General features: G+C 44.5%; 1 protein-coding gene across 5 annotated transcripts in view; it reads right to left on the reverse strand.

The window, feature by feature from the left end:
- Window positions 1-21,056, reverse strand: part of DIP2C (disco interacting protein 2 homolog C) — a 433,581-nt gene that overhangs the window by 210,810 nt on the left and 201,715 nt on the right. For 3 of the 5 annotated variants that reach the window (XM_053922088.1, XM_053922087.1, XM_053922091.2), the window contains exons 2-3: window positions 9,679-9,750; window positions 7,868-8,035 (exon numbers count right to left, since the gene is read on the reverse strand). In XM_053922088.1, coding sequence (XP_053778063.1) covers window positions 7,868-8,035; window positions 9,679-9,750 — 240 coding nt within the window. The remainder of the gene's footprint in view (window positions 1-7,867; window positions 8,036-9,678; window positions 9,751-21,056) is intronic. The other 2 variants (XM_053922090.1, XM_053922089.1) reach the window with 1 other exon arrangement.

The raw sequence follows: 21,056 nt of genomic DNA on the forward strand, positions 1-21,056 counted from the left end.
GCACACAGAGTTTAAAAACCACAGTTTTTTACACAGTTTTATTTCTTTTAAAAAGAAATTTGACAGAAGGAGTTAGCTTTAACAGGTTACTAGCAATGGGACATTAAAAGAAACTAAGTAGTGGCGTGCATATTTTGATTATTTATTTTTATCTGACTTCATTGTGAATGAAATTTGAGGTGGCTTAAAGGTACATTCTAACAACGAAAGCCAACAGTCAAATATGCAACTCCAAAGTAGAACTCAACCTGTCACCACGGGAGGACCCCGGGGCAGTAAGGGGTCCTTCTGATTATCTATCATAAGGATTTGGGCAAAGGCCGCTGCTAAAATGGGTGTCTTCTTGGTAACACTAACACACGAATAATTAGCAAAACACAACTATAGCTCAGAATTCAGCACTGTTGGGGTCTCATGTCCATACCATGACTGAGAACTACCTCTCAGAAAAGCTGCAGGCCCACCAGATTGTCTACAACAGACACGGGCCAACAGAGGTCCCTGGGAAGGTAGGTGTCCCGAGGGAGGTGGGGTAACTGTGCAAGAACACGGGAAGCCAAGGGGACAAAGATTAGTTCCCCTCAGAGGACAACGTGATAAACATCAAGACTAGACCCTCTCTCCCACATTTAAAGAGCACTATGCGCCGGGCACTGGCCTAGTTTAGGGTCCCTTTTGAATAGAGGGGAACAGTACCAGCAAGCATGTCATGCTCTGGAGGTGGACGTCCCACTGGCTGTTGTCACCACCTGAGACCCAGGGCCTCAGTTTACCATCTTTACACAGAACGAGTAAGAACTGCGAACACTTTATTGCACTGGTCTAAGCACTTTACATTTACGAATTTGTTTCATTTGTTAACATAACCTCATGCGGTAGGTGCTGTTACCTGTGCCATTTTACTGATGAGGAGACACAGGCCCAGAACTGGGGTTTGACCTCAGCCACTGTCACTCTCTAGCAGCATTTAAACACTTCCTCCTAATGGCCCTTTCTTTTGAGATGGGTATCCCCTCCCAGGGCTCCTAGGTACCCTGTTGTCAAGAGTGACAAGGTGGCCTCACCACCCCATCCCCAAAAGAGGCCTGATATTTGGGACAGCGGCCATGTGTTCGGTGCTACACTCCCAGTACAGAAATTCCTTGTTACATGAGCAAAGTCTAGCTGGTGCCTTGATGACACAAAGAAGTATTTTTGTGACCTCATTGCAAAACTGTTTGTTCAATAACCATCTTATGAGGAAAGATGGAAACTGGCACAATTTCATTGTTGCCCAGGAGTGAACTCAGAGCGGCTGAGAGCTGTCACCTGACACAAGGTGCGCCCATCAGATCCTTACTTGGGAGAGTGGCAGGATAAGGTGACCTCTGTCTTATTATCTGCCCCCCACCCCAGCCGAGCACTTCCCCTATCCCACAGGACAGGCTCAGAAAACACTTTTGAACCCGTAAGTGACATTTTCAAGGTTTGCGCAGAGGCCGCAGGGCTTCAATTTAACTATGACAATGTCGGTGAGACTTCTGTTTTCCCTCCAGAATTAAAATGGAACTATAAAAATGATTCCAAATCAGAGGAAGGTGACTCAAGGAGCACAGAGAAAAGAGGAAACAGAACGACAGCACAGGGAAGGAATGATATGCCCCATCCCTCCGCTGAGCTCCCACCTGCCCAGGACAGCCAACTTCCACCAGGGGCATTCCACCTCTCCTGTCCTCAAACGTCCGCATCCCCTGAGTCCTCTCCTCCCTCCTCTACACCTTATCCCCAGGGTCAGGAAAGCCACCAGGCCTAGTGCGGGGCCTGCCTGGAGCCTTCACAGTCAGACGGCTCCCACAGCACAACCCCCACCCCCAGGCTGCCCCCGCTTCAACCCACGCAGGGCTCTGCCCATCTCATTTCCCTCTGTCTTGTCAACCAGAAAATAAAGGCTAGACTCCAGGTTCTAGTCAAGCAGAAACAGTCACTGTTCCTGAGCTCTGACCTGTCTTACCATACTCTCTCCTCTAAATGCTCTTTCCCCCTTGAGACATGAAAATCTTGTTCAAGCCCAAAGGGAGAGAAAGCAGAGAAATAAGCCACTTTTTATTAGAACTTCAATCAGTTACTTCCAACATATGATTAAGAGAGGATTCCCCAAAGAAAATTACTAACACCATAGCTCTGTCCCTAAATAACTCATCAGTTTCAGGTTATTGAAAAAATATAGTCCCTTTATTAATTGTGAAAAACTAGACACCAGAAATCACAGTAATCACCACTCTGTCCTAAGGATAAGGGGACAGTCACTGTTGTTCTGACACAGTGCTGAGCACAGGCCAGGAGACCTGCAGTACAGACTTGTGGTTATTCAGGATGTTAAATGTTCTGGAGAAAGTCAGAGTTTCTAAATTCAGATAGTGAGAGAATACGCTGAAAATCTAGGCTTCTCAGTATACTTTTCAAGATTTTATTCATTTATTTTCATAGAGAGGGGGAGGGAGGGAGAAAGAGGAGGAAACATCAATGTGCAGTTGTCTCTCACATGCCCCCTACTGGTGACCTGGCCCGCAACCCAGGCATGTGCCCTGACTGAGAAGCAAATCAGCGACCCTTTGGTTCTCAGGCCAGCGCTCAATCCACTGAGCCATGCCAGCCAGGGCAGCTTTTTAAAAAAAAAAAATCATAAAGTGTAGGTGGACAATAATGTGAATGAGAATGCATGTGGGGTTTAACAGAAGAACTGCATCCAAATTCTGGTATGTTCTTGCTAATCATGGCACTGGACACACCACTGAGCTTCTAAATGTCAGGTCCCACGATGCTGCGGGCACAGATGTGGACATGATCCCAGGGCCCTCGTGAAAAGTCGAGCATCTGCTGGTCGCTTCCCCCTTCGTGTAGTGTTCATGGAGCCTCCCAGGCAACCTGGCCTTTAGAACTTGGTGAAGCTGCTGAAGACTTTTCCATGTTTCAAGCCTGTACAAAAATGATTTCTAAACTGTCCCATTCTCTCTTAGTACCTGATTACACTCTTCCTCAGTGGCGCTTCCTTCTAAACCAGGTGAAATCAAACACTTTGCCACACATAAAACACTACAACTATAGTGCATGCTGATTCAGAATTCGCTGTTTGCTTTGTATTGGCACAGATGACAACACTGCAAAATACAACTTCCACTGTAAGTAACCTATACCCCAACCATACTAGCCTAATTCTTCATCACTGTCATTGTTGCTTCTATCTTGTCCTTCATTAACATAAATCTTTGCCATCAACCAGTACAAATTTGCTAACCACTTTTCTATTAAAACATATTAATTTGATCACCAACTCATGACCTGGGAACATGTAGAAGACCTGGAGCTTGAAAAAGTTTGACAAGAGCCCTCCATATGTCGTGAGTGCATTTGTGCCTGATTCTACTGTCAACACCGGGTCTTCGCTTGTCAGGGAGGGTATGTTTAGAAGGAAGTGAGTGTCTGTGGTCAGGATTGAGATGTCAAGTTTCTGCATCTTTCTTACGGCTCACAGGTATGAGCCAGTTCCAAAGCAGGCACCATTCTCACTGACCAGTGGACGCTAGCCCCACACTCCAGAGGCAGAAACAGCCTGGATGTGCTCCCTTTAACTACTGACATTGGGGGTGAGGACCCTGACTGGTTACACATCACTAAAAATAATAGGACATTTGCATGATCGAACCATAGTTGCCTGTGATAAAAGAATACTTCTTAGCTCACTGAGAGCAGCAAAAATCTTGACGATCATGACCACTGCGGACCTGGGACACAGGTATTTACTTTTAGTTGATGAAGGTTCATTTCCAGTGGGAATTCAATCTGGGAAAAATTCATGCTAAGTCACAGACAGGCAACACCAATTTAAATACTTACATCTCTCCTGTTCTGAAACTTAACCTTGTCTCCTACACCCCAACCGCCATGAAAAAATGGCACAGAGTAACTTCCTGGATCACACCTCACCCCCACCTCCAGGACAGGCCATGTGACCCCTGATGCCCAGGTCAGAATGAGCAAATACGACATCCGTGCCCAGGGAGATTGTAGACCTGGCAGCAGAATGAAAATAGGGACCAAACTGCGCCCTGCACTAGAGAAGCTCAGTGCTGTTAACCTAATGTGAAGTCAGATGGACAGACCACAGCTCAGGAAGGCAGCAAAGCAGCCAGCCTCACTTCCTGAAGAATACAGAACACAATGGCACGTGTCTCAGGTTTATACCCTTAAACACAAGGTGACAAAGTTCTTCATGTCATATGAGACCAAAGTGCAAAACTCACTAACACTGAATTTGGTGATGACAGGCCGCTTCCTCTCCACATCCCAGCTAGAGAACCTGTGGCGAGGGCTGGAGGCAGCTCCTGCAGGTCCCCTCATAGGAACAGGATTACAAAGGACAGGGGATCCTCAGTAACAGCTTCTAACAGTAACAGTAACTGAACACCAGGATTTCTCAGGCTGAACTCCCAAATCAGTTAAGAAAATAAAATTCAGCTGATTGAATGTGGAGGGGTCCAAAATCATATTATCCTTTAGCCTTCCACATATGGAAACAGTGATCAGCACTTGATGTACCATTTGCCATTTAAATTGATCCAAACGAGAAATCAAAATAAAACAGTGATTTCAGAGAAGAGCTGCCTGAGGCAGTAAAGGTCCTTTTGCTGATGTGTTTGGGGCATCACTAGACTAGCAGTGGGCATCCACTGCCTTGGACCAGTCTCTATGCTCCCTTGTTCCCTCAGTCATGTAAGCACACTTGCCTCGATACTCACTGGGGGACGCACGGTGAGGGGATTGCTCAGGCAGTAACTCCCACTACCCACAGTTGTGCAGGGGGCCTGGGCTCTACCAGCTGGTCTGTCAGGTGCACACATAGTTCCAGGTCCATTTACCCAGTTCATCCTTCAACAAATGTCTGCTGAACGCCCACTGCTGTGGAAAGGAGATGAGGGATCTACTGCGGGATGGGATGGGTGGAATCACCAAATACTCAGGCACACCCATCCGCCTACAACACTGCTAAGTATTTCAGAAGTGGGATGTCATGAAGATTGGGACTGGAAGGCCTGTCCTAAACTGAGGGACCATGAAGGAATCCGTGTAGAAGCAACACTTGAACTGCGGGTTAAACGATGCAGGTATAAGCGGAGCACGCGGCATGTGCAGAATGGCTCCAGTGAACATCAGAGGAGCGTGAAGGTTCGAAGAGCTGAGAAAAGGCCAGGCCGCCGTGTGCAAGGCCCCCTGACACACTCCAGCTTTGACTCCACACAGAGCCATCTGTCGTCTCCAGTGGAAACAAAGGCAGACAAATTTACCCTGACCAGGCTCTCCCTTCTCTAAGGCTGCTCCCATGGATCCCACAGTCGATTCCCAGGGGATAGGAAGGACAGAGACAGACTTGCCCTCCAGTCACCTTACCCAAATCACCAACACTGTCACAACTACTTGGTCATGGTAAACCCTTGTAACTAGGGACAAAGCCATCTGGCTGTTGAAATAAACTCAAACTGGGCCTAAGGAAGATTAAATCTACATAAATCACTCACCACTGAGGAGCACTTGATGAACAATCATGTAGAAAGCTGAATCTAGCTAATACACATGTTATAAGAAAGGGGGATTATGTTTGGGCAAGAAAAGTTTCACTGTTTATGGTAACACTGGAATTTTCCTACTTCACACCAGGGCCCTGTCCTGAAAACAGTGAAGACTCAATCGTAAAATTTGTCACTTTGTGAAGATATTGCTGAAAAGAAATTTTAATTTCTCTTTTCACAAGTTGTATCAGATTTAGAGAATAAAAGATGATTTTGAAAAGAACACTACACAACCAAAAACTGTAAGAGAACTCATACCAAAAGAGTGAGTTGTCCTAAGTAATATTCTCTTATTTTAAAAGATTTTATTTATTCATTTGTAGAGAGAGTGGAAGGGAGGGAGAAAGTGAGGGAGAGAAACATGGATATGTGAGGGAATCACAGATTTGTTGTCTCTCTCACGCCCCCTACTTGGGACCTGGCCCACAACCTAGGCACATGCCCTAACTGGAAATCATGCCACCATCCTTTTGGTTTGTGGAATGACGTCCAAGACGCTGAGCCACACCAGTCAGGGCCTAATTCATATCATCTTTTTGAAAATGATTTCCAAGATATTCTTTCTGATCCTTTCCATATGTATATAATTTTCACTTTTCTTTCTAGATTTTGGCATAACTTTTCTCATCTAGATTTAGGTAAGCATTCCACATCATGCTCACTGATGCACTGTGTCTTCCAGGAGAGCCCAAGTCACACAAGAGATTCTGTGACAGTCACTCATGTCTGAGCAGAAAACCAGGAAACAACCTGCTCCCTGATCACCTTCCCTGAGATGGGCTTGGTAGCTCCGACTTGAGCTACCGATTTTTGCTGAATGCCTGAACAGGCTGTTCTAATTCATAATCATGTGTCCCAAAACCAATGTGGAAATAGTTTTAGAATACTTTTTGGAGAAGTCTTAGAATTTTCTCCAATAAATAAAACTTATGTAAAAGAAAAAAGAAAAGTTAATCCAAACATAAACCTCTTCTAGGAAAGTGTACAACAGGATAAGGGCAACTGAAACAGAAAACACGACATTTTGCATAAAGATCCTAAAGCAAAATAATTATTTCTAAGACTGAGCATGAAAGAATTCCCTGATTTAGAACTACTTGCTCTCCTCGCTGCTTCCCAGAGACAAAGTTTTGTGTGAGTGTTCATCCAGGGTAACTTCTCAAAAACAAATATTATCAGTAAAAATGAAAGGGGCCTCCAGTTACCAATCCTGAAATCCTGAACGAGGCCATCTCCTTCCCAGTGGGAATGGGGTGGCCCCCGAGGTCCACAGAGCAGCATCCCCAAGCAGGCTCTCTCTTCCTCACAAATCAGTCAGGTGGGTGACACTTGCGTAATTGTGAAAGAACCTCACAGCTACCGCTAGACTGCGCCACCCACCCACCAAGCCTCCATTCTTCCCACAAGCACATTTATTGTATCTGCCAGCAAGTGGCTCAGAGGGGACCAAAAGAAACCGCAGTGGGGTGACCAGGCTGGGTGCCACTTTAGAGATCCTGGGGGCTGATTACATTAAATTTTCTCTCTTTATTTTTTGTATATGATGTTCAAACAATGCCTTTTATTTGAGATCAAACCTTAAAGATAAGCCAAACACTTACGAATCCTTATTTTCTTATTCTTCTAAAAGGTGCACTGAACTCACCTTTTTGGGCTTCTTGTATTCAAAATATTATGCACTAACATCATTTTGACCTCCGAGGATCATTACCTTTAAGAACATACTGTGCGAGTAATCGGTTTCATTTTTCAAGCAAGTCCCATAACACTGTCCTTTGGGGACAGGAGTGTGAAGGGCTATAGCTCTCACTCCCTTCAGTAGATCTCAGAGGCCAGGACCTACTAGTTCTTCCTTCACTGAGGGGTTTGGCTATGAGACAAAGGTCAGGAGAAGACCAGCGATTTTAGAAAGAATTGGAATTCAATATGCATTCTTCTTTCTGAAGTGTTTTGTAAGCAGTGTCCCGATTGGGAACATAGGGTTGCTGAAACAGCATATTCTATTCTAATAGAACTCTCAGAATTGGCCCTGAGTCAGTAGGATGGTCATGGTTTCGGGGTCTGTGACGTCTCTGTGACCAAGGAGCACCGTGGCCACCAAAAACTCTTGTGACTTCACCTGTAGAATGTGGGATCAGACATGGGGTCCCTTAGTGTCCCCCCAAAGCTAAGCCCTGCACTTCTGTTTACAATGGCATCAGATGATGGCCATTTCAAATGTTTCCCTGCCATGAGGTCTCTCTCTCTCAGAAAAGTGCGCTCACCGAAACGAAAGTAAAACAGAGGCCGGTTTCCCGCGGTGCTGGCCACCCGCTCCCTGCCAGCGGCTTCTCTGATGTCACACACCCCGATGTGGCCGGAGTGTGGCGTTCTCCTCGGGGCGCCTTCACTGTGCTGCAGTCTACACCGGGCCACCGCAGCTCCGTTCGCTGCTGTAACAAGTCGAAAAAAAACTAATTAATTCAAACTTTAGTTTTTTTTAAATTTGTTACAGCGCTGAGCAGAGCTGCCGACCCCATGCAAAGGGACCACGCAACATGGGTGCCACCCTGGCGCCCAGCCCACACAGTCAGCCACGCTCTTGGCACCACAGCTGGAGAACCATCTTCTGGAAACTGCTTCTGTTTCACTCTTGTTTGGTAAGGCACAGAAATCAGAACCCGACAATGTCAAAAGCTACAGTCAGCCTGCCAGCCTTCCTCCAAGATGTGAAGGGGCCGCCTACTGAAAGGGACTCCCAATAACGGTCCACAGGTTGTCACCAGGCAGTACTGCTAGGGGACAAGAGAAAGGGGGAGACCACTGTCTACTCATCTGCCTACACATGCTCCTAAAGCCTTTCATATGTGGGCATCAGTCAACCAGAAACCTGTTTTTTAAACTCACGCAGATAGAACAGGGCTTCTTCCTTCTAAAAGGCAGAAAACAGGAAATCAAGCCTATCAGGCTATACAACAGGTCCATCTTTATGTTAACTCTCTTAAGAATCAAGGAAAGAGTGGAGAAGGACAGCGGGGACACATGGTGATGGACGGCCACTTGACTTGGGGCGGTGAACACACAACCCAGCGTACAGATGACGTGTTGTAGAACTGTGCACCTGACACCTGTAATTTTGCTAACCAGTCACCCCAATAAATTCCATAAAAAGGAAAAAAAGAATCAAGGAAAGAAAGAAAATGCACAAAATCAAAACAAAGATTCCATCACAGCAGAAACTAAACACACAAATTATGTTTCCTGTAATATAAGCTTCAGGAAATGCTCCCAATCATGCTGACAGAGCATACTGGGTGTGTCACAGCCTGGAGATCAGGAGGGACAGAGCTGGGGAGCCGTCTGTTAAAGGCCCCTGCTTAACCCTTCTCCAGCAGAAGCATCTGAGCTGCTGTAGAACCTTGTTTTCATAGTGACAACTGTAGAGTCCAGGCAGCACCTTTCCTCCTTGAGTACAGCATTACCTGCAGTAGCTTTATGTCATTCCCAAAGCCTAGTCACCGCAAGGTCACCCTGAACCAAACTGAGCGTTGTTAGAACTGAAGTGTGAGAGCTCCAGCCTGGCATCATTTCCTGTTTCTTGAAATGGACAGAACCTGGCTCAAGTGCAAAGACATTCTACAAACCTGGACACTGAGTGAAACAGATTTTGTACTTTTAGAAGAATCCATAATGTTTTGTAATCACATTTCAAAGCAAAACCACGCTTTATGATTTCATAATCCCAGGCAGGATATTATATCATTTTCTAGATTTCTAGATTTGGCCTGACCCCCAATGACTTCAATTGGCTTAATTTAAACTATAAGCATTTTGAAGTAATCAACCATATTACTATCCCCTATAGATGAAATACTTATTAAACACATTAGGCACACTCGGAAAATATCCTGCGTGTATTCTGTATTTACAAAATATACATGCAGTCCTACGGAAAACTTAGGTGTGACGAGTGCCACGTCAGGAGCATGATCTTCGTGCAAATCAGCGACTAAAGAAGGGTCTGCACTCATTTCCTCCTCTTGCATGTTGCAGTTAACTCTCTAAACTAGATGACAGGTCATCAGAGTTTACGTACTTGGAGGCTGGGGCAGGTAGGCACCAATTAATTTCGACCTCTTCTTTTCATATCCTTTTTGTGTGATGTCACCTGTAAGAGAAGGAAAGAAAGATTCAGAATGGTCCCCAAAGGTAGAGCTGATCACTCAGTACAGTCTAAGAGGACATACAGGCACGACTGTGTTTTCTGTTTGCTTTATAATTAATAATTTAAAAGAAAACACTTTAGTCATTTGCCTTTTTTCCCTTTGCCCTCGAACAAACAAAAATGCTTGCCCAGCCCTCCTTTCAAGACTTTGGCTCTGATGGGACCCAGAATTAGATTCTTGCCATCTTATTCACATCTGCCGGAGCAGGAAACCTCCCCAGTCTGCATGGCTCTCATTAACCTAATCAACCACGGACTGTGCAGCTTTGCACCGGTGACAGCCGCCCAAAACCGCCACTGATTATCACCTTCCATTAATGAGATTTTTTTCTAATCAGTGTGTCAGTCCCAAGGACTTTAAACTGCTAGGATATTTTTGAAAATAAGTGACTTAGACTAATGGAACATTAAATAAAACAAAGTTAAAGGACATGGGACCTAGGGAAATCCAAAATATGTGAAAAAGATACTTATCAGTAAGACGAGAATTAAAATGTTATAGCCAGAGTGTCACATACAGAAGAGCAGGAGCCATCAGCACCACGCTGGCGTTCTTCCTAAGTGCTGAGGACATGGGACAAAATAACCTCCGTGGCATGCAACAGCCTTTCCAAGGATAAGCGCTATTGCACACAAAATACTGATTTTTTCCTTGAATTTTTTAGAATCTGCTATTTTTTCCTAATATTCTGATCAAACCATCAACCCAGAAGAGCCAAAAACTTGAACATGAATAAAAACACAGCAGGCAAATGACAAGTTATTATGGGCCATATGCAAAGTGGTGAATTTGCTTTCTCTAGAGAGAGATGCTCACCAAACTCGATCGGACCATACAATGCCCTCAGTGTTCAATGTATGACACGTAACTCACAGCTCACTATAGAGTCTTGTCCGCCCCAGGAAACACACAACTCATTTTTAAACACGGGGCCATAAATAACAGAAAGATATAGTAAACACATCCTGTTCTCGGTTGATGAGTCTTTTTGATGCCACACGTATGAGAGTGGCCACTGCCAGTCGGCTGACCAGACTAAGGTGAAACGTGGCCCCCATCCAAGATCTGCCATGCTCTGCACCTGCGCCCGTTCACTACTCAGTGCTGGGGCTGGTCAGTCCTTTTTGGAAAGACCCCATCAAATATTCCATTTCCTAAAAACATCCAAAATTTCAGCATTCTTAACACCCACATGCATGTGCACACTCTGGAATAGCTTTGGGGTTGATGAGGACAAGGACGAGAGCCCGTGCATGGAGATGCTGGTGAAGAAGTGGCTCTCACACCTTACCCTCCCCCCTTCAGACTTCTCTCTAACCCAGCGATTTTCAACCAGCGTGCCGCAAGAATTCTTAAAACAGGCAATACCTGACTATTTAGTCAGGGGCACTGACCTCTTTTCCCTTAGATCACCAAATTAAAAAAAAAAATGACAACAGCCAACATAACAATAGTCGCTGGTGTGACTGAATCAAAATTATACCTATCTTTTTGGTCAGATCAGCAAACATATTTTTTGGTGTGCCACAGAATTTTAGTAATTAGTTCATGTGTGCCATGAGATGAAAAAGGTTGAAAATCGCTGCTCTGACTGCTCTTTGTGTAACGTCGCAAGAAGAGGAAAACATCTGCCTTTGAGAAAACATGATAACCTGCAGAAAGAGGCACTTCCTGCTCTTTGACAGCAAAGCAGGAAAAGCCTCCCAGAAGATCCATCCTCTCAGCCCCCTGGGGACCCCTGAGTAGGCAGCTGCCCCTCCTCCCCAACATTTTCACTGTCCTTCACCGCATGTTCTCTCCTGACCAGTCTTAGGAAATAATGAAACTATCAGGAAGCTAGTTTCCATGCTAACTGTACTCTCCCTTAATCCGCTTCGGCTTCAGCTCAGCATTTTAAAAATTCAAAACCAGCCAGCTTTTACAACCCAGGGGACACCTGGATGAAACAAAAGCAGGGACCAGGAAAAGGAACATGGGAGCGAGAGTATCAGGGGAGTCACCATCAACTAGCACATACTGGCTTCCCAAGAAGCTCCCTATGTACTAGGTAGACACCTACTGGTTACCAGGGTGCCCATTCCCAGCCAATTCCACTGCCTGGTCAGCACTTGGCAACTCACAGCATCTTTGCTGCTATACCCAAAACTCAGCTCAAGTTTTAAAAATCTCTCAGATGAACATTTAAGTATAAGGGGGGTTCACAGGAAACTCACTTCGAACTCTTACTTCAACAAACTCCAATTTTTAAGACCTTAAGCATAAAGGAAAATAACCACTTTCCCCAAGAAATCATGACCCCTATTAAAGGGGAAGGTGTCAGTGTGGTCCTGTCCTACAGGTCCTAAATAATCTCTTTTAATTCTTGTAACACCTAAGTTTAAGGTAAGAAACTGAGGCACAACAGTGCTTATGTTTTTCACTCAGAGCTCCAGATCTAAAAAGAAAACTAAGCTTGTCCAAATCTAATACTTTCCCCATTGAAATCACACTTAGAATCTGCCACTTCAACTAACACCAATGTGGTCAGCATTCTCTGGACGTCCTGCCCAGCTCCAGCCACCTAGGACATCCTGCTCTCAGGGACCACCTTGCACCCACTGCCCGCCATCACCCTCCAAAGCCCAGTCCAGCTCTGCAACACCCCAACATCAGGGCTCCTTCTGCACAGAATTTTGCACAAGTCACGTGCTGCTCTCCCCACGAGGCCTCGGCTTATTTTGGTGACAAAAATAAACGAGTGGCTCTCATCCTCAAAACCAGGTTGTGATGCTTTTATGGGTCAGGGTCCTCCAGGCAGAGTCCTGACCCCTGATGTTTCACAAGTCAGGACTGCGTGTCGATGGGTTTAGTCACACAAGTGAGCAGCAGACACAAGTGTCCGAGTGACTTCAAATAAATGACTGGAGGCTGCATCTGTAATCACAGTAAACGCAGGGTGACTGTTTAACTGCTTAGTGACCATGAGGTAAAGGGCAGAGGGGAAAATCAATAACAATTCCGTTATTAAAGTGTGTAATACAACAGCTTGACTTGTGTATTACCCAGAAGGATCCAGCATCCGTGACAAGGGGCCAGGTTCACTTAGGTCCCTAAGCATCAGGGCTAAACATGCCTTGCTACACACTGTCTTTCGCAGGGAGAAAGTCCAGGCATTTTTAACTCTGGAACCACTTTAGCATCTGGTAGTCAGAGATCCAACAGATTCTCAGACAGACTCACTGCAAATTATAGGAGCAAACTTTCTAGTACAGGCATTTATGCCCATTGTTTGAAGCAACCTATGAGGTTTTTGTGCTAATACAACACCGATAAGAGAGATAGATAACTATGGAGAGATGATAGGTAAAAAATAGATGACTGATACAAAGAAGAGGTGATTAACAAAGACTATACTTTCAGGGATCATTTCTATAGTTCGTTAATAGATGACAGGTAGGTAGGTGATAGGTAAACAATAAGTAGATACAGATAAGTAAGTAAGATATAGACAGATAATAGACAATGGATAGATAATTAGACAGAAGCTGGCTGGGTTCTCACACAATTCCGCCCACTCAGAATGCCTCCTGGTTTCTGTCCAAGGTTGACCTACACCCAATGCTACGGTATGACCTGGTTCCTCCTTCACTTTGCATCAGTTCCGGCTGAAAGAGCAATCAGCTACACCTCCTCTCTCCTCACCTTGAATCTGTAACACACATAGTCTTCAGCATAAAACTTTGGAAATTAGAGGTGGAAAGGCTACTAAAGAGGACCCTCCGCTCATTGTCACATGTCTCAGCAAGGTTTCATCTGACGTCTACCATCCTACAAGGAACAGCCCATGGTTTTCAGCAGGTTAACTAGTATTTTCTCAGCCTAGAGCTAACAGACCATCATCAGTGAGAGGTGCAGCTCATCCCCACCCACAATGCATTTACAGAATTTTGTTCCCTGAAAAGTAGCTACTAGAAGGCATAAGCCACAGGATCCACACTTGATTATTCTCCATATATATTTTCCATGCTTGAATACTCAAGACACTCATTTATTTAACTCCATTTTCATTTTTTTTTTTTTATTTTAGAGAGGGGGGAGGAGGGAGAAAAAGGGAGAGAAACATCGATCGGCTGCTTTCCATACATGCCCCAACTGGGGACCGAATCAGCAACCCAGGCGTGTGACATGACAGGGAGTTGAACCTGCAACCTTTCTGTTTGTGGGATGATGCCCAACCCACTGCGCCACACCAGACGGGGCTCCCTTTTCGTTTTAGTCATAAGAAGGTATAACAGAAAAGTAAATGAAAAAATCACTGGTAATCCCAGTGAGGAGAAAATTAAAGCGATCTTGTGAAGCACTTTCTACTTATAAAAAGTGTAATTTGTTATCCTTAAAAATGCTTCATAAGGCTTTAAATTCCAGCAGTACAAATAAACTTGTCACGTGTTCTGTTTACAAAGACAGAATTACAGACAAGTCATAAATTTAAAATGAAAATGCAAGTAAAGCAAAACCACCAGTAAATGGTCAAATCATACTCTGAGCCAGAAAAGACAATTCTTATTTCCCTCTCCAAATGGCATTCTTTTTCTTACCTACATTGCAGACCAGAGTTGCAGAGTAAAGCCTGAGTCTGAGAAAAGTGAGGGGAAAGCCAGGCCCATGAATGCGAGGGTGAAGGCGACGCCGCGGCTCCCTCATTTTCCCATCTCAGCCTCACTCTGGCAAACTCAGCCCAGTGAGGTTTGTGCAGGGCCCCAGACCTGCACTCTGGCCAGGACAGGAAACCCAGAGCCCTGTGTTCTCCAGGCAGCAAAGAGTGCCCCACCATTAACGTATGCGCCCCAGCCAAAACAGGATCAATCCAGAGTAAACAGACCGGCTTAACGGTGATGGTTTCCATTCTCGTGTCAGGAGTTATTTTATTATTTAATGCTGGAACAAATGTTTCATATAACAAAGCAATCGTTTCCATGTTTGGAATTTTATGGCCGTCAGGAACCTTCATGGCATTTCTTTCCTACACTGATGGCTTTATAAGGCTTAGAGATACCCTTGCAGGCATTCCCCCTCTTGCCCCGCTGCTGGAAGCACGTTGTCAGCTCTGCACAGACCTCTGTTGTGCGGAGAGACGCTGTGATATCCAGGCAAGTACCCACCTGTCCAAGGGAGCGGGAGCAGGCAGACCAGGGACCTCTATTCCCAAACCCCCACCTCCCCAAGCACAAGCTGGGGGCCCCACAAGGGCAGCTGATTTCTCAGGGTCTCACTTTTCTCATTGATAAAACATTAATAACACACTTATAACATTCTACTATAGTTTTAAAAATCACATACACAGAAAGGGAAATGTTTCAAGAAGCGTGAAGCAGTTATAACAACCCAATAAGTACTTGCCAGCATCTATTACATGTTCAAACGTGTCATCGACACTGAGGAGCACGCAAGTATGGCTCTAGCCTCCAAGCTGGGCACGAGGACACATGAAAGCAGCCTTGCTTGTGTGTTAGCAAGTCATGTGCAGTTAGAAGCCGAAGGGACTATGGCAATGCACCCTCCTGAGAGGTGGGCCAAAGACAGATTACAGAAGTGTCACAAACCCCGAGGAAAGTCGTCCATCTGCTTCTCTTTCACCTGGTCACTAACGCCGATGCCAACAGCTCTCTGCTCGTGATCCGAACAGCTGCTCTGTCCCCAGCTCTCCAGTCCCAGCCACCCGTCCTCCCTCCACATGCAGCCCTCTCTCTGATCTGTCACTAAGAGGATGGCATGACCGCCTGCCTGGAGTCTGTCAAAGGCTGCTCAGCACTTTCAGGACTGAGAGCAAACTCACCAGAGGGCCGCGAGTCCTTCACAAGCCTGGCCCTTTGTGCCAATGTTCACATCACTTCACAGTGACTATGCTTCCCTTTGTTACTATGTGTATTACTGTATTCATTGCTCATTAGTGTACGTCATATTTCCAATGTGAAATTTAAAAATTTATGTTCCACGAGAATATTTTAAGGTAGTCAGGTTAAGCATAAAACCTGCACTAGTATTATAAAACCAACAAGGCTTATTCTAAGACTTAGTATGAAGGCGGAAAATTCTCAAGACCTACATATTAACGTGACTGAGTTTCCATGTACATGTAAATGACAAAAAACCTCCTTAAAACATTTAGTTAACGGCATCACCAGAAAGATAAAAATATTTTAAATGTGCCAACATATTAAAATTATAATTGTAGCTAGTAAGTTCCTGGATAGTATCACTTAAGGCTTTATCTTTTAAAAAAAATTAAATGTCCCCTGTGGCTTTTCACTTTGGTATGTTAAAAACTCCAATTGCAAGAGGCTTTAAAGAAAATAGCCTGTCTGGAGTCTACTCTATTCTGAACCACGGGAGAGCGAGAGCCAACCTCCATCCACCCACAGCCAACTTGAAAAGCTGCTGATGTTAAAGGAAAACTACTTGCAGCACAGGAGTCCTGGGGCTGGAACTGCCCTGAAGATCTTAAAAATGAGCATTCCAATAGAGGTTTCTAAAATTCCGAAATGCTGGAGAGTGTGCTGTGTAGGTAACAGAGAAAGGTCTGTAAGTTCCCCTGCTGTCGGGCATGCCCTCCCAGAGTCCCAACAGGATCAGGGCCCAGCAGGCGGCACCCACCCAGGGCTCTCCCCACAACCACCGAGACACCCCACCAGCAGTCAGCCTTGCTCACCAGTCTGGAAAATTTAAATAGGCCAGTTTCAGGCAAATTGCTATAGTCAACTGCTAAAAACTCTTTAAGCCAGCCAGTATAACTATTTTATAGGATTCACATATCCCTTTCCCCTCATGTCAAAAAAGAAAAACGAAAAAAAAAAACACTCTTAGGAAGACAGTTCTTGAGAAGTCCACATAAACACGAAACAGAGCTGCTTCCCTGACCGTGGCTTCCCCACTGTGCAAGACAGTGTGTTTTACTGGATGTTGTATCTATTCCTCGATGGGAAGGGTTAGGAAGAGGTGGGAAGGGGGGTGATCAACAGCATCTTTCATTATTTCTACCTAGAAATCCAGAAGTTCAGATGGGACCAGGGTCCCGGCAGGCTCAGCCCTTTCTCATCCAAACCTCACAAGTCTTGTGAGCCTCTCGCCCTCCTCCCTGGAAGCTCCCCTGTGAAGACAAACAGGGAGAGACCATCAGACGTTGTACTGTGCACTGAGAGGGGGACAGGAGCACAAAATGTAAGTTGGGAAAGGAAGGGACACTGATTTTCTACAGTGAGCCAGGATTTCCTGGACACCCTACGCATAAACACATTTAAATTTTAGAGGTCCACCACCATCATCCCCTCATGTTCCACAACAGGTGACAGTCCCAGCAAGACTAAGACACTTGTCCATGGGCCCAACTGAAGGCATCATCCAGAACTACTGGCACCAGCACTGCAGCTTTCCTGCCATTCCACGATGGGACTGTGGAATGTCACACAGGTGACTGTCTACATGTCACACTGCGGGAACGTCAAAGCTATTTGTGGAAGAGGAAGAAGGACAAATTGCACAAAAAATGTCTATGTCACTCCTACCCCTCAGTAGGCAGTCTTGTGGCGTAGCCTGGGGCAAGTAAGCAGACAGGATGGTCTCTACAGGCGCAGGGAAAAGAAGGGTGCAAGGGGCGAACCACTAGTGACAGTTATGAAGCGGGTCCCACAGAAGCCACTTCTGCTCTCCTGAGCAGGGCCATGAGGCAGAACCATCGGGAGAAATAAGAAACTGGCTGAGTTTATCAAAGGCTTAACCACTCTGACATCAGAGGAAGTACGCAGCAGAGTGGACACATGAGGTCCCTCCAGTGCAAAGACCTAAACACGAAAAGTGTGTCCCTATAACCACAGCTCAAGATTGACTATACTCTTGTCAGCTTTAGGAAGGTGCTAACCTGCAAGGACCTAACACCACGAAAGCCCTGATTTTCTAAAAATAGTATAAGCAATTAGCTTCCTATGTTAGAAGCACACTCTCACTTACCAAGAGCTTGATTTTACAATAAGTGTTTTCAGAATAATCTAAGTCAGGGACTTGAGAGCCTTCAGCAGCTACGGCCCTTCGATTGGCTGTTTCTATTCCAGCACCAGCGAGTCAAAGGACTCAAGAGTCTGCCTTGTCTACCCAGACACAGCCTCAGTGAGAGAAGCTCCAAGAAATTCCATGAGCAATTCACCACACCTGTGCCTGAGAATCCCAGGGCTATGCAGGAACAGACATTCCTAGCAAAGTCCCCAGGGATGGCAGTTTCTTGCAACCACCATCCCTTGGTGTTATTACTGGTTTTCATTTTAGCCAGTCCAGTAGGTAAGTAGTGATATCTCACAATGGTTTTAATTTGCTTTTCTCTAATTCCTAATAACGTTAACCCTATTTTCACTTGCTTACTTTCCATTGGCATCCTCTTTGGTGAAATGTCTGTTCATGTCCTTAGCCAATTTTCTAATTGGGTTTTTGGTAGCTTTGTTGAGTTCTTGGAGTTCTTTATATATTAAAGACAGTTCTTTGTGGGATACGTGAGTTGCAAATATATGCTCCCAAATGTGTGGCTTGTCTTTTTATCATCATTTTACAGGTTTTTTCACAGAGCAAAAGTTTTTAATTTTGATGAAGTCCAATTTATCAATTTCTCCCTTCTATAGGTGGTTACTTGGTACCATGGACCAGGCTTGGCCTCTGTCATGGATGAACAGCACAAACACTGACATTCCTGCTCCTGCAAGTCCCCAGGTAGCTTTCCTTAGTGGTCTTGTTAGGAATGTACTTTTTGTTCCTCAATGACTGCTTGAATTACATTTTATTTACCTGAAATTCAATTTCTGCCCATTATGTCTCAGCTAAATAAAACTCTTCAGGGGAGAAAGCAGCTTACCTTAAGAGTTACAGCACTCATCTCGCCCCGGTTCCACCATATTTAACCTTCCATGAACACGAGTGCCAGCTCACACTTTACCCCAGTGACGGCTGGAGCCTGAAAAAATTTCTCCTGGGCAACAGCATAAAGGACACTAAGAGCATTTGTTGAACCCTATTGGCTAATAATTAACAACAATTTTAAAACTCTGTAACTGCTTAAATTTTCCTCTATGGTATTAGTTATTTGCAAACTGATATTTCTTACCAACATTACTTTAGTTTACAAAGAACCACTGACTGTACTGAGAATGACTCTCTGCTTTTATTTTTTATTATTCTCAACTGCCTGTTCAGGGAAGGCACCAATTCTGAAAAATTTAGTCTGAATTAATTTTTCCTCTAAGCAGATCCTCAACTCTCCTTGATTCCCTCTGAATGGACTAAAATGGCTCGCTCACTAGAAACACTACCTGATCACTCAGTGGCTAGCCTGACAGATGCTTCCATACACTTCATTGCTGATTTGCTCACCACCGGCACTGATACCATGAACCAAAGCACTCACATCCTTTATCTATGTCTCTTAGTAAACTGTTGGGCTTCACTGATAACTCTTCCAAAGGATACCCGGAATGTCCAATTGTCATTTGTCAAATTGTTAATGCTATCCTACAGAACTCATTGGAACATTAACCCCTCAAACTTTATAATAACAAAGTGCTGACTCAGGAACCTGACACCATCGTGGTCGGAGAGGAGTGGATGGACCCCAATGCCAAGCTGACCAGCTCTCACTATGGTGGGTTCTTGGGGCAAACAGGACCACTGAGAGCAACTTTACAATTAGAGAATAAAACTGGGGACCCCTCAGCAAGCGTAGGCCACCTACAATTCTTTACATGAGTTTTGGGCTGTGTCTGGCCCTCTTTAGCATCCCCCATACTGGAAACACCCCGGGTAGCACACGTTAACTCCCCTCACAAACCACCCCTCTGCGGGTAGGCTGTCAGGATGGAAGGCGAGCTCACAGTTCACTCCCCGTTCCCTGCCCTGCCTGTCCCACCAGTGGGGCCCGGAGGGGTTGGGAACCCCAGAGATGCTGGTGAGCACCCAGCCTGCCACTGGCATGGTAACAGGGCCCAGTGTTCCTCCCTTGAAACAAGGAGCCGCCTTACTTCTTCTATCAGATGGAATAAACCCCTGCATCGCAGGATCAGTCTGACCTTATGGAATCCAGAATCTCAAGAGGACACTGCCGCTAAACACGGAGTCAAATCTGAAATGGCTACAGTAACACTCCACTCTGACTCAGCCCTTGCGGAATAAACTTCATGCTCCTACCGAAACTTTACCTCAAAATGTCCAAATGTCAGAGAAAAATCCTGATTTTACTTTCTGATTTACTCATTCATCCAAAAAATATTTATTAATACCTATTATGTGACAGATGATCGATAAAGGGTAGTTAATGAAACAGACACACTTACATGTTTGCTGAATGAAAGATTAAATAAAAGTTATAGATTCGCTTTGAAAACTTTTTTAAAGGTAGAAATAAAGTGGTGCTAAGTTAACAATTCCATGACTTTCTTAAACAAATTGTCCCATCTGGGCCAGTAATGGAAAATAAAAATGAAAACAAAGGTATTAGGAAATAAGAATGACTGAATATTGCCTCCCTCTTTTAGGTTTCAAAGTATAGAACGTGCCAGAAATTGTTGGCACTTTTATACACCAATAATGAACTATCAGAAAGGGAAACTAAGAAGATAACCCATATACGATTGCATAAAAAAAAAAAATACCTAGACACAAATTTAACCAAGGAGGTAAAAGACCCATACTCGAAAAATTTTAAGACACTGAAGAAGGAAATTGAAGATACAAATAAATAGAAACATTCCATTCTCATGGACAGGAAGACTTAACATCATTAAAATGTCCATACTACACAAAGTAATCAATAGATTCAGTGCAATTCCGATTAAAATACCAACGGTATTTCTCATAGGACTTGAACAAATAATCCAAAAATTTATATGGAACCACCAAAGACCTCAAAGAGCCACAGCAATCTTGAGAAAGAACAGAGTTGGAGGTATCAGGCTACCTAATATCAAACTATACAAGGCCACAGTAATCAAAACAGCATGATAGTGGCATAAAAACAGATGTATAAACCATGGAACAGGCCACAGAGCCGAGAAACAAACCCACATCTTTACGGTCAATTAACATATGACAAAGGAAGTAAGAACATATAATGGAGTAAAGACGGTGTGTTCATAAATGGTATTGGGAAAATTGAACAGCTACAAGCAAAAAAATTAAATTAGACCACCTTGGTATGCCATACATAAGAATAAACTAAAAATGGATTAAGGATCTAAAT

Source organism: Desmodus rotundus, chromosome 4, assembly GCF_022682495.2.
Source record: "Desmodus rotundus isolate HL8 chromosome 4, HLdesRot8A.1, whole genome shotgun sequence".
Lineage (NCBI taxonomy): Eukaryota > Metazoa > Chordata > Mammalia > Chiroptera > Phyllostomidae > Desmodus > Desmodus rotundus.